General features: G+C 51.9%; 1 protein-coding gene across 1 annotated transcript in view; it reads right to left on the bottom strand.

The window, feature by feature from the left end:
- Positions 1–14333, bottom strand: part of EFNB1 (ephrin B1) — an 86587-nt gene that overhangs the window by 46111 nt on the left and 26143 nt on the right. The window contains exon 2 of the mRNA XM_083372261.1: positions 3700–3977. Within this exon, the coding sequence (XP_083228387.1) occupies positions 3700–3977 (278 nt within the window). The remainder of the gene's footprint in view (positions 1–3699; positions 3978–14333) is intronic.

Raw genomic sequence — 14333 nt, 5'->3', positions numbered from 1 at the left:
CCATCATTAAAGATGGAATAGACTGGTTAACCCGAGAAGCCGATATGCACAGCCACTCAGTCTTGGCAGGATTGAGACGAAGCCTGTTTCTCCCCATCCAGACCTGAACCGCCTCCAGGCAACGGGACATCACGGCGAGGGTATCACTGGGTTGGTCCGGGGTGGAAAGAAAAAGTTGGGTATCATCACCGTACTGATGATACCCCACCCCGAAACCACGAATGATCTCACCCAGCGGCTTCATGTAGATGTTGAACAGGAGGGGCGAGAGAACCGACCCCTGAGGAACTCCACAAACAAGAGGCCTCAGGGTGGATCTCTGCCCTCCCGTCAACACCGACTGCGAGCAGCCCAGGAGATAGGAGAACCACCGTAAAACGGTGCCTCCCACTCCCAACCCCCTGAGACACCGCAGTAGGATACCATGGTCGATGGTATCAAAAGCCGCTGAGAGATCTAATAGGACTAGGACAGAGGAACAACCCCTGTCCCGAGCCCGCCAGAGATCATTCACCAGCGTGACCAATGCCGTCTCCGTGCTGTGTCCGGGCCTGAAACCCGATTGGTACGGGTCCAGATAATCAGTTTCCTCCAGGAACAGAGGGAGCTGATGCGCCACCACACTCTCAACAACCTTCGCCAAAAAGCGAAGGTTGGAGACTGGACGATAGTTATTTAAAACAGCCAGGTACAGGGCAGGCTTTTTGAGGAGGGGTCTCACCACCGCCTCCTTCAAGGCGGCAGGGAAGACACCCTCCTTCAAAGAAGCAGTTATTACTGCCTGGAACCACCCTCGTGTCTCCTCCCGGGCCGAATAAACCAGCCAGGAGGGGCACGGATCCAACAAACAGGTGGTGGTGCTCAGCCTCCCCATGATCCTGTCCACATCATCAGGGGAAACAGGATCGAACTCAGTCCAGATAACATGCTCAAGACCGTCCGATTCCTCCACGTCAGACTCTGCCCAGTCAGAGTCCAGACCGGTCCGGATCTGAGCGATTTTGTCCGCCAGATCATGACTAAACTCCTCGGCTCGTCCCTGTAAGGGATCCTCCCTCACCTCCTGGTTAAGGAGGGAGCGAGTCACCCTAAACAGGGCAGCCGGGTGATTATCTGCGGATGCGATGAGGGCAGCGAAGCAATTAGACTTTGTCGTCCTTATCGCCGCAAGATAAGACCTTATAAAGGTTCTTAACTGCAATCGGTCAGATTCGGATCGGCTGGATCTCCAACCACTCTCTAGACCCCGTCTCCGACGCTTCATCTCCCGGAGCTCTGCAGAGAACCACGGAGCCCAACGGGATCTGCGCCGGGTCAGAGGTCACAAGGGTACAACACAGTCAAGTGCCCTGGCGGCCGCCCTTTCCCAGGCATCCACCAGGGCATCGACTGGGCTGTGGGTGAGGGCGATGGGTATAGACCCAAGCGCCATCTGGAACCATTCCGGGTCCATTAGGCGCCTGGGACGAAACCACCTGGTCGGTTCCGCCACCCAGCGGTGGGGGGTGGCATAACGGAAGACCAGCCGCAGGAGATGATGATCTGACCATGACAGGGGAATAATGGTTGGAGAACCCCCTCCCAGATCATCCCACCATTGTCCAGACAGGAATACCAGGTCGAGGGTGTGACCCCCCACATGAGTCAGGCCCTGAATTACTTGGGTCAGGCCCATGGCCGTCATGGAAGCCATGAACTCCTGAGCTAATTCAGACGATCCTCCCAGTGAAGGCAGGTTGAAGTCACCCAGAACAATAAGCCTGGAGAACTCCACCGCCAACCCTGAGAGGGTATCGAGCAGCTCGGGCAGGGCTGTTGACACACAGCTGGCCGCCAGGTATGTGAGCAACAGGCCCAACTGAGCCCAAGGGCCACATCTCAGGAGGAGGGACTCACTCCGGGCCATCTGGACAATGGTGGTCTCCCGCGGTCATAAAGTCTCCCGAACAACCACCGCCACCCCACCACGCCTTCCCTGAGCCCGCGGCTGGTGTAGCACATGGAAACCTGGAGGGCATAACTCGGTCAGAGGAACCCCTCCCTCCAAGCCCAACCAAGTCTCTGTGATGCACGCCAGATCTGCACCTTCCTCCTCAATCAAGTCCTGAATGAGGGGAGCCTTGTTAACAACGGATCTGGCGTTAAGATAAACCAGCCTGAGCTCAGGGGCCTGATCACCCTCATCCCCAGGCAAGAGGGTGCTAACCGGAGGGTCGGAGCGCGCCACCGCTCGAAGATAGCGGGGGCGCGATCCCAGATGTTGATGTGGCCCTCCGTGCAACCACCTGCTGCCGTTCCCTATCGTCATGGGGATTTGAAGCCCCACCCCAACCAGGGAGGGTCGTCCTGAAAGACTCCCCTTGCCCCACCCCCTCTCTCGGGACGGTACACACCGCAGCTCTTCCTTCTGCCTTCCAAAGTCATTTCCACAAAACACCCTTGATGTGGAAAGATAGGGAAGAGGGGCAACCTCTGGGGCAGGGGTAGGCAACCTTGGCTCTTTTATGACTCGTGGACTTCAGCTCCCAGAATTCCTCAGCCAGCCATGCTGAGGGGAAAGGCAGAGGTTTCCAAGCTGAGCCATGCTGGCTCAGGAATTCTGGGAGTTGAAGTCCACGAGTCATAAAAGAGCCAAGGTTGCCTACCCCTGGCCTAGGCCTTAGGCCGCTTTATGACTCACGGACTTCAACTCCCAGAATTCCTCAGCCAGCCATGCTGAAGGTTTCGAAGCTGAGCCATGCTGGCTCAGGAATTCTGGGAGTTGAAGTCCACGAGTCATGAAAGAGCCAAGGTTGTCTACCCCTGCTCTGGGGGAATGGAGGGGAGGGACTTCTGTGAAGCTAAAAAGACACACTAGCTGATCCCGGACAGGTTTGTTACATTGAACAGGTGCCCCAAAGGAGGAGCAAGCAGCATCTCCCACGCCAGCTCCTCTGTGCAGCTCTGAAATCTCTGGGCTGTTTTTTCACCAAAACAGTTCGCTAGTCTCGCACCTCCCAGACTAAAAAAATGCCCTTCCAAGAAATTTCGAAATCAACAAGCCAAGGGAACCACTGGATTCTCCCAAAGAACCACAAATGCTCTGTAGCTACAGTGAAAGCAGGAGAGAAAGAGACAAAAATTCAATGCCGGTACAATGTAAGGGTCATCGAAGCAATCACCAATGATGTGCAGAGAGGACTTCTAACCAGGAGCTTGCTTTGGTTTCAATCTCTGGATCAAAATCATCAGAAACGCTCCCAGCACTCAGCAAATGGACTCTTGACTTTGCTTCCCGTCTCCCTTCAGGCTGTTTCCCGAGGCTTTAATCCAGAACCCTTTTCCAGACTTAAAACCGCCTCTTGCTCTTGGATGTGACATCTGCCCGGGCAAACGTCAGGTCAGCAGCACCCTGGGCTCGCCTGCGGAGAATCAGGCAGCCGAGGAACGTTTATCCTTCCCCTTGTGCATCCAGCACAGCAGCTACTTTAAATTCAGAATTTTTCCAAACAGGCATGGGTAACAAGATGGCTCCACACAGCACCTAACAAATTGTAACTGAACAATACAGTGTGCTTCCTAGCGGAAAGAGATTCTCTGGGTGGAAATGGGGGGGGGAGGAGGGAGGGAGAGAGAGGGGGAGAGAGAGACTGATACTCTTCTCAGGAGTCTGCAAGAGAAAGCTAACACTGAGGGAGAGGGAGATGGGGGGGCACTCACATGTGATAAAGTAATCCTGGTGTCTTTTGAATTCCAAGCCCATGTAGTTGGGGCTGAACTCCTGAAATTTGATGGTAAAACGGATTTCCAGCTCAGGCCTGTTGCAGGTCACCAACACGTTAGGGTCCATGACGGTGCTGCAGGACTCTGCTTGCTCCCGTTTCACCAGGTATAACTTGTAATATTCATAGGGTTTGGATGGATCTCCCTTCGGACAGATTATGTCCAGCTTGTCCCCAATTTCTGGGTAAAGCACCAGCCCTGTGCCAGACACGAACCTGCAAAACATGGAAAGAAAAAGGCAATCAGCACAGAATGAACTTATTGTGTTTATTATGACCTACCACTATAGTTGTTACATTCAGCAAATACCTGCATAAGGAGAGCATCAATGCAACTGCTGTATCAACGTACTAGATCTGCACTCCCAAGCGCTGCATTATTTGTTTCCTGCTTTTATTATTTTTACAAATAAGTCAAGGTAGTGAACATATCCAACACACCTTCCTCCTCCTATTTCCCCCCAACAACAACCCTGTGAGGTAGGTGGGACTAAGAGAGCGCGACTGGCCCAAGGTCACCCAGCCAGTTTTCATGCCTAAGGTGGGACTAGAACTCACCACCGTCTCCCGCTTTCTAACCTGGTGCCTAAACCGCTGACCAAAATGGCTCACATCGCCTTCCCTGTCTGGGAAAAGGAACAGCTCAGCTGAGAGTGCAGTCCCCTTAAAGACCGGCTGAAGACGGATGCTCGTCCCTCAGTTCTGTCCATCAACAAATCTTTAGTGGAGACTCCATTTTTCCATCAACACCTTATTCTTTTCCACCCAACTTAGGATAAAAATGGAAGTTGCCATCCCCCTGCAGCAGCCCGACCCTTCCTCCCCTGGCCATCTCCGCTGGCCTGAGGCCTGCTCGGCGTCTCCCTTTCTTTCTTAGCAGGCTGGTCAGCTCCGGCCTAGAGCCTCCTTAAGGCCAAGGTTCGGTCCAGTCTTCTAGCACGACAATGACGCAAGCCGGACAGAGGCCCTAAGGCCTAAGGCCAAAAGGATGCAGGAAATGGACTGGCTTTGTGGGTGAAATAGATTTCACGTCCCTCAGAAGAGAAAGGGGCTGAGGAAATGTTTATTTCTCCTGCCTCAGCTGGGAACCGGCAGCAGAGATCCTCGGCTCTTCATTCTCCACATCAAGTGGCAGGGAGAGGGAGAAGACTGCAAAGCTCCATTGCTTGAGAGGGGACGAAAGCCCCCCCCCTAACGTCCTTTCTAAGGGAGACGCAGTCCAGCGAAAAGGGGCATTTCTGCATGGACGACCCCTTTCATTTTCAAGGGCTCTGAGAACAATGTGATGTGTTATTGCTAACCTTTATTTTGGAGAGTTAAGGACGGTGCATTATTTCAAGATGCCAAAGTTGTCCAGCTAAAGGCCGGAGAAGGTTCCAATAGGATGAAAGGGGAAACCATTTTGAAAAGAGAGCGGAGAAGGCTCTCCGCCCCAAAGGTGGCAAAAAGAGAAGCAAAGCTCCCCTGTTTAACAGGGCGATGGAGCCATCCCGAGAAGAGAAGCAGGGGAGAGCTGGCAACCAGACAAAGGGCAGCACGGAAATCAGAGGAAGTTGGGGGGTGCCTTTCATCCCCACAAAGCAACCAAAGGACTGCAGGTCTGAGCAGCATTCGCCAAGGCAACTGGAGTGGGCAAGGGAGAGGGGAAGCGTCTGTGGAGGTGAAGGGCACCGACCAGGCAAAGGCTGCAGAGTCACTGCTGTCCAGGACCGACACCCAAGGGATGTGAAACCTCTTTCTCCAGTAGGCCTCTAGTGGTGGCGCATGGGCATCCCGGTGCCCACTCTGGACAAGTCTCTCCTTCTTCCCCTTGGCTAGAAAGCCCAACCGTCGGTTCAGGGCTGCTTCCCAAGACAAAGAAGGGAGTCAGCTGTTTCTCTTCCCTCAGGAGTTATTCCCAACCAGCTGCCTCCTTCCTGCTGCACGAATGCTGAACTGTTTGTCCTTTCCACAAAACTGTAGGAACTGACCTTCTGAGCCTCATTCTGGTCCCACACGTGGACACCACAGTATGCTGAGCTACCTGGCAGGGCTCTTTGAACGGTGCTGGTGGCCTGTTTAGCCCAAAGCTGGAGGCCAGAAGCCACCCCTGCAAGCTCTCCTCCCTTCCAGCCAACGGCAGCTTGCTCCGAAGTTTGCAAGCTGAGCTGCCCACCTAGCCGGAGGGAGGGGGGGTGGCTGGTGCTCCCCCCACCGGGCTTCTCTTCTGTGTCTCCCAGCTCAACGCCATCGCAGAGTCTGCCAAGGGCAGCCCGTTTCCCTGCCAAAGTGCTGTGCCCCATTTTTTTCATTTCAAGTGCATCTCTTCCTGTCTTTGTCTGTCTATGTTTCTAAACCTAGAATACTGACAAGAACAGAACTGATGAATGCAGCATTTGTTTTGCACCAGAACACTAACATTTCATTTGAAAATTCCATTTCATTCTAATTTTCCCCTGAGAAAATTTGTTTTCTTTCTAAAGTTGTAGATGAATAAACGTAGACTAAGACCGTGATCTTGAATTACTAGTGAGGGGTGGGGTGGGGTGGGGTCTCTTAATGACCTCTGAAGAAGGAAACAGCCTGACGGGTCAAACACCTGATACCCCACCAACCTGCCTTCTTTGCCCTCACGACTTTCATTTGATTGCCTCAGCATGAAAATTGCCAAAATCCTAAGTAGTACCAGGAGCGAAGAATCCCCCGGGTGGTATCCAAGAGCTTCAGCAGGTACAACACGGGACCACGTGGCTGCGAACGGATAGACATTTAGATGGCCCAACCTCTGTGGTGCCAAATCTGCATGGGGGACCAACTGCTCCTGGCCCCTCCCAGGCCCGAAGCCTCCATGGCTGCGGACCGGGAAGGTCTTTCCTTGCCTTTTGGAAGGGCTGCGGAGCTTCTTAGCCTCAACTCCCTAGACCAGGGGTAGGCAACCTCGGCTCTTTTACGACTCATGGACTTCAACTTTTACGACTCATGGACTTCAACTCCCAGAATTCCTGAGTCAGCATAGCTGACTCAGGAATTCTGGGAGTTGAAGTCCATGAGTCGTAAAAGAGCCGAGGTTGCCTACCCCTGCCCTAGACCTTTAAGAAAAGAGTCAGGAGGGGGTCTGTTTAGAAGGCCCTATTTTAAACAGGGGTCTGTGTGTCTGTGTGTATGCGCACGCATGTGCCCACGCACCTTCGTGTCAGTCTTGATTCCTGACAAGTGCCTGGACCAGCCCCTGCCATTTTCTTGCCGGCATTTTTCAGAAGGGGCTCTTCCTGCCTCCTCCTTTGCAGGGCTGAGAGAAGTGACTGGCCCAAGTCATCTTGCTGGCTTCATGCCTAAGGAGGGATTTGATTGATTGATGATTGATTGATTGCAGGGGGTACCACCAATCAGGCCCCAATTTTGAGAGAAAACATTGCTGCACTTAGGAGTAAAGAAAATGGCAACCAATTTGAGCATTTAATGTAATTCGTATCATATGTTCTCTAGGGGGGGCCTGACTTTTGGTGCACCCTGAATGTACGAATGTATGAATATGGAAGCGGGGGAGATGGAAAGTCAGGGGAGAACACTGAAATGCATAAGCAGGTAAATGAGACAGGTGTGCATTCGTGTGTGGGAGAGAAAGAGAGAGAGAGAGTTAATTAGATCTTCCCAGGCCTGGATGTGGAGCTCCAGTATTCTGCATAGTTATTTGCCACTCCCCAAGTTTAGTGTAACTGGCATAAATCATGCACAAGAGTAAAAAAGAGCAGCAGCAGAATAAACAGATCAAGGTAAATTCTGAAAGCTCTCAATTAGTCAGAATTAACCTTTCTTAGTAGAGCAGACCCTAGAATTTGAGGGCATCACGCGGTGACAGCGCTGCCCGGAATCGCTTCTACTTTCTCTTGCTCTGCCACAGAAATGGGCCACCTGGGTGAATCTCAACTCGCGCTTCATCGATCGTGGACAATGGCAAGGAATGCTGGCTGGTCAGGGTTAGGTGAGGGCCGTCTGCCCCTGCTCCCTTCTGGAACTAAGGAGGCCGCAGGGGGGGCGGCAGGAGCAGGGCGGGCTTGCGCAGCAGATGGGCACCACGGCCTCATGTGAGTTTCCTGATTTCGCTGCCACCTCCGTCCAAATGAGAGCAAGCCTCGACAGAGCCTGATGCTCAACTAAAAGAAGAGCTTATGGCTGCTCCATAGGAGGCGTCACACACACACACACACCCCATGCACCAACTTCCTCCTTCAGCGGGCAGAATCCAGTGGGAAAGGCAACCAACTGAGAAGCAGCCCTGAGCCGTACCCAGGCCCTGCTTTTTCTGGGCCTGCAGTCTTCAAAACAGAGGCGACGAGCGCAACCCCCCCCTCCACTGTCCTCCCCACAGCTTCCCTGCTCCTCCGATGACCAGCCCACCCTTCGGGGGAAGCACAATGCCACTGGCAGACACGCTGCCCCACCTACACCCCACCTACACCCAGAGCCACTCTCTCTTCTTCTGGAAGGGCCTGAGCCTGTGGCTCCCCTCCTCTCCAGGCCCAACTCCCACGGACAGGCCACTGGGTAAGAGCAGCCCACAATTTCCCCCACAAGCAGCCACCCAGTTGTTTCAACAGTAAGATGGGGGCATGGGAAACCAACAAACAAGCATACAAGCAACAAGCACGCGCTGGTGGCTCAGAGGTTAGAATGCAACACTGCAGGCCAAACTGCCCTCCACAGCCAGGAGCTCAATCCTGACAGGGCTCAAGTTTGACTCAGCCCTCCATCCTTTCACGGTCTGGAAAATGAGGACCCAGATTGTTGGGGGCGACAATAATGCTTCTATATTTTAAACCGCCCCAAAAGAGTGTGGTAAAGCTCCATGGGGCAGTATATACACAGGAATGCTATGCTCTGGCTCAATGAAAAAAGTGCTGCCTCCCTGATACAATCCAGGAAACGTCTCCGTGAGGGGGGTTCCCCTTTTCTCTGTCCAGCCAGGTTGCAGTAATGGACACAGGTCGCCTCTCCTCTCGGGTCCCACCAGATCATGGACAAAGCTAGTCTTCTTACAGACAGTCCTCATGTACCGGCTGCAACAGGGTTGGCAATTCTCTTGCTAAGCAGCACAGTCATTGTGTCTGGTGCCACAGGACTGGGACTAGCGACTTCCCGCCAGGTTCCCCCAACTGCTGGCCAGAAAGAAGCCAGCTGTGACAAGCAAATGACCGTGGTCTGTTTTGACCATTGTAAATGCGAGCCAGTTGGCAAGTGCCCAAATTGTGATCACATAAACGGAACTGTTACGGCCACAAATTCGAGAACATCACAACCCTGAACAATTGCTGAATGACTGGTCGGTGAGCAAGGACTACTTCTACCAGGTACATTATAATATGGCTTTTAATTTTATTTGATTTAAAAAAAATACTTTATAAGTAACTTGAGGCGGCATATCCATCTAACCTCTTCTTCCTCCTAAAGCTTTCCCCACATCAACGGCCCTGAGAGGTGGACTGTCCTGAGAGAGACAGACCGGCCCAAATTCACCAGCTTTCATGCCTAAGGCAGGACTAGAACTCACTATTATTATTTACTTCACATTGATTTGGTGTACTATTTTTCACTTCTTTTCTAGTCTCCACACAAAGTTGCTTACATTGAAAGGGAATGAGTCATATGTACACAGAGGGTGTGTGTGGGTGTGGGTGTTTCTCCCTCTCTCTAGGAGGCTGGCTTGGTCTAGCCCAGGGGTCGGCAACCTCGGCTCTTTTATGACTCGTGGACTTCAACTCCCAGAATTCCTGAGCCAGCATAGCTGGCTCAGGAATTCTGGGAGTTGAAGTCCACGAGTCATAAAAGAGCCGAGGTTGCCGACCCCTGGGCTAGCCTGAGCAGCAAAGCGGCTGCCCTGGAAGAGCCACGCCTGGTGCCAGCCTCCTTCCCCCCCCCTCGGGCAAAGTGGGGCCATGCGCTGCCTTTTGAAAGGGACGGAACAAGAAGAATTCTCAAACACAAAAGAGGAAAGCCAAACTCTGGGCAGCATCCGTAGACAAAAGAAGTGAGAGGACGCCGTAATTCCGTTCTGTTGCAAAAGACTTTAGTATTCTTCACACTCCTCTATTAAAATGGGCAGGCAGGAAAAATCAAGAGGGTGAACGGTCCTTGAAAAGAAGCGCAAACCAGCCAGATTCTGTTCGGCCTCCGAGGAGGTTTCCTGGCAGGAGGAGGAAGCGCTCCCCCCACCACCACGCCTGCCCCTGAAGGCCTCTCCAACGCGCTCTTCTCGCCCCCCAGCCTTGGATCTGCCCGGCCATGCCCAGCCAGACCAGATCGGCCGGGTGAGGCATCAACGGAAGCCGACGGAGGTCACCATGTCAACTGCTGATCTTGAAACAGCAGCCCAGCCACCCAGGGAAGTCCAGCAGGGGCGGAACTCTCTGCCCGCCCCGATGTCTGTGCCAGAAGGGGGTCTCCGCTCCAGCAGCGCCTTGGAATCTTCCTAATGCAGACCCTCTCCCACCCTCTGCTTCGTGGCTTCCCAGAAGCTCAGGGGAGATCCGCAACTCTCCCCCTCCACAGGTTGCTCTCCCCCAAAGATGCTGCATCACAACTTCTTTCTTCCAATCAGCCCCTGCTGCCCCCCTGTTCTCCCCCCACCCCCAAAACTAGGAACGGTCAGGCCATCTATGTCGAGACTGTTGTCTTTGGAGAGGCTACGAAGGAGCCCAGCAGCTGGAACGGCCACCCAACAGACACAGAAGGAAGCTTGGTTCTACCGGTCCTCACCTGCAGGGCCTCAACCAGAACAAACCAGAGATTTATGTCCTTCCTGACCTCTGACTTCCTCTTACAAGACCAATTCCAAACAGAGCACAGCCCCTTCCCCCCCCCCCACTTTTAAAAAGAGCAAAACCAGTGCTGAAACAGCATCACAGGGAAGACAAAAACTGACCGTTGTGCATTGCCGGTCCCACCTTCTGAACCACCGAGAGACAGCTACGTGCTGTCCTCAAGAACGAGGAGGGGGCAGAGGAAGGGGCGCTGCTCAGCCACTTTAATCAGAATTCATTCTCTCACCATCCACAATTTGAAATTTAAACCAAGGAAAAATAAACAGGCACCCTGTCTCTAGCCGGTCTATGTTTGTCTGGTCAGGAGAAAGCCTCCAGGCGAGAAGGGAGCAATGAAGCCACCGGTCAGCCCACGGAGGAAGCCAGGCGAGGTTGCAGCCACAGCCTCGGGCAGGCAGGCCTGAAAGCCCTTCTCCCCACCCACCCCCACCACCAAGGGTCCTTCTGAGGGGTTTCCCACGGCCCTTTGTGCTGGTTCTCTAGGCGGGGGGGGGATTTCCCTCCTGTCCTTTTCTGACCAGGCCCTTTATAAGAATAAGGTTTAAATTCTTTTCACTTGCGTTTATCTTCCTTCCTTGTCCTAGAATAAAAATATCATCCCCCTCTTTGGAGTGGGCTTGTCTTTCTCCATCTGTCTCTTGTTTCGGTAATTGCCGTATTTGCTCTTCTGCTGTTTTTTTTTTTTTTACTGATTATGCCAGGAGAAGGAATTCCCAGAAAGCTCAGTTTCTGAGACAAAGAGAGCGGAGGGAGCAGAATTTTGCTGTTCCATCCCTCCCTGAAAATGTACTACAAATTCACCAAACAAAGCACTGAAAGAACGACGAGGTATTCTACTATTTCACTTGGAGCAGGACTGTAGCTGGCCCAAATGTATTACAGGATCAGTTAAAAGTGTGGGTGGGGGGATCTGTTTGCTTGAAACCCCCCCATCTGGTGAAGCAGAGATGCAGGCAGGAAGAACAAGTCAGCTATTTCACTGTATAGATTTTATTATAATATTTAAGAAAAACAGACGCATACAACAATCACCTTTGTCTCCTGCATGAAATGAACACACAAGTAGGTTGAGAACGTTTTCACGGGAGATGGTCCCACAAAATGTGCAAACAGCTAAAGTAAAGAAGGGCACCCTCATTTTTTGTTGAAGAACTGGCCATTAACGTGGAGATGCAGCTCTTCACAAGGAATAATTTGTGAATTGGCACATGCACGCAGAGAGACCATTCTGAACTTCTTAGAGATTATACACGAGCTTAGCAGGAGCCACACCAATTGAATGATTATGTGCTATGAAGTGATTTTGACTCCTAGCAACCATATAGATTATCTCTGTGATTTTTTGTTTGTTTTTTCAAGTCTTTGTTTACTCCAGGCAACTGCCTCAACAATTCCCTGCAGCTTTCTTGCCAAGATTTCAGAAGATGTTTGCCATCACCTGTTTCCTAAGGCCAAGAGAGTATGACTGGTTGAACAGCATGTGAACAAAAGAGGAAAATAAGGTCGTATATGAGCAGAAGGACCTGATCCTACGCAATGAAATATCTTTGCACAGGAAGGCACAACTAGAAGCCTGACAACCAGGTAGGGAATACCTTGCATGTGGAGGAACAACAGGTATATCTAATTTAATGAAGAGAAGGACTAGGGATGAAATGATAGCAGTTTTCCAACCAATAAGGGGCTGCCACAAAAAAGAGGGGTCAACTTATTTTCCAAAGCACCTGAAGGCAGGACAAAAAGCAATGGATGGAAACGAATCAAGGAGAGAACCAACCTGGAACTAAGGAGAAATTTCCTGACAGTGAGAACAATTCATCAGTGGAACTATTTGCCTCCAGAAATTGTGGGTGCTCCAACAATGGAGGTTTTTAAGAAGAGACTGGACAGCCATTTGTCTGAGCAGAGGGTTGGACAAGAAGATCTCCAAGGTCCCTTCCAACTCTGCTATACTGTCAACAGGTCCTTCATTTAGGGGGGGGGGAATATCTGAGAGTCCACACAATAAAAAGCAAAACTGGTAAAAAGACTCATCTATAACAAAGCAAAGGAAGAGTCAACTGTAGGGCGCCATGGATTTACAACACATCTTGTAAATCTACACATGTAACTCCCACCTCCCTCTCAAGCAAAAGAAGAATGGCGCATTCAGATCATCCTGAAGTGGGAACATTTCAATAAATAATGGAGAAATTGACGTTGCAATACCCTCCCAAGTCTGCCACCTCCGAGGGCTTTCTAGGCACGCTCTTTCTGGCAGTGTCGGGTAGAAGCGGAATTCTCAATTGTAAGAAAAAGTATAGTACCGCTGCAACCCCTGCTTTGTGACTTTGTGATAATGTGGGAAAATCAAATCACGTATACACTAGTTTGCATAGAGGTAACAGTTCCTGCAGCGTAAATACTCCTTTAGGCCTGGAGATCAACTAGATGAATCCGGACCAGTTCTCGCCCCTCAGCCTAAAATGGGAGTCAAAAAGACATTGATGCACTATCCCACACTGGACCAGAGTGGTTAATAACTCCCCATAATCTTAAATGAAGAGCCCATTTGCACCGTTTCCGAACAATGATAATGACGACAGTGAAAAATCATCTATATATAAAACCATCCACCCACCTGCAGGTTTTTGTTAAGGGCCAGAGATACGTCCTGATAAGACTCTGAACTACAACTACCAAGAAGCCTCCACGTTTTCTCCATCAGGACATTTAGAAAAATTAGAATGAGGTAAATTACATCCAGGATATGCTATTCATCTATCTGTCTATATTAATAAGCAGCCTTGGGACCGACCAGCTGGCAGCATCCAATTTCCTCATTGTTTCAAGAGGAGTTTTCTGATGGGAAAGGTGAAAAGGGGACTTGCGGGGCCTGTAAACCGATTCCTCCTCTGCGCCGCGCCAGCGAGTCGGGGAGCTCTGTTGGCCGAGCTGCTAAGGAAAGAGCGAGAGCGGATCCCACCAGCTCTGCCAGAGCCCCCCTTCCCTGCTGCTGCTTGGGGGGGGGACGGGGGGCAGAGGTGAGAAGCTTGAAAGCGGGGAGAGAGAAAAGCAGCCTTCCAGGAACCCCCTCCCCATTTCACCGTCATCCCAAGGCCGCCCCCTCCCTTGGGCCCTCCCAGCATTTTTATTTCTTGATGTTTTTTCTCTCTTAACCCTCAGAGAGGGATTGTCTCCTTCTGTCCAAACCAAGTCCGACTGACAGGCAGCCCCAGCTCTGCTGCTCCGGCATTGACTGAGGACGCGGAGGGCTTTGTCCCCTGGCAAGCTCCGCCATCTCGAGGAATGCAGTGATAAAGGAAAAGTTTCGCTCTGACTAGGTACCGAAGAAGCCCGAAGGAGGCCTTGCTCACCCAGCTGATTTCTGGGGAAACCAGAGCAGCCACGCTCTCCCCTTCCATCCACACCCATGCAGCAGCCCAGGACTTTGTGGTCCTCTGGTGCCCACGCCTCCTCAGGAAGTGTTTGGGCTACCAAACTCCCCAAAGGCTCAAGCAGACCCTGAGACCACCAGCAGTGGAGTGGACAACGGCACAGCAGACTATGATTCCTGTGGCCATTGGCAGGGGGTCACCAGCAAGCCGATCAGACAGCTTTGGGTGGGAAGAGTTTGCATGGTTTCCTAGAGATGCCTGAGAGCTTCCCACTGTCTGCGGCTGACCAGCAGGAGGGGACATTCCCAGGCTGCCCTCTTTCTGGTCACGGAGCAGCCGAGACCACCTCCTGCGACCTACAGAATGGTATTTTCTGCAACTGAGCAAATTTTCTTAGA

Source organism: Vipera ursinii (genome assembly GCF_947247035.1).
Source record: "Vipera ursinii genome assembly, chromosome: 12".
Classification (NCBI taxonomy): Eukaryota; Metazoa; Chordata; class Lepidosauria; order Squamata; family Viperidae; genus Vipera; species Vipera ursinii.
Note: the sequence above shows the minus strand (reverse complement) of the source record. Positions and strands in the feature narration are given on the sequence as shown.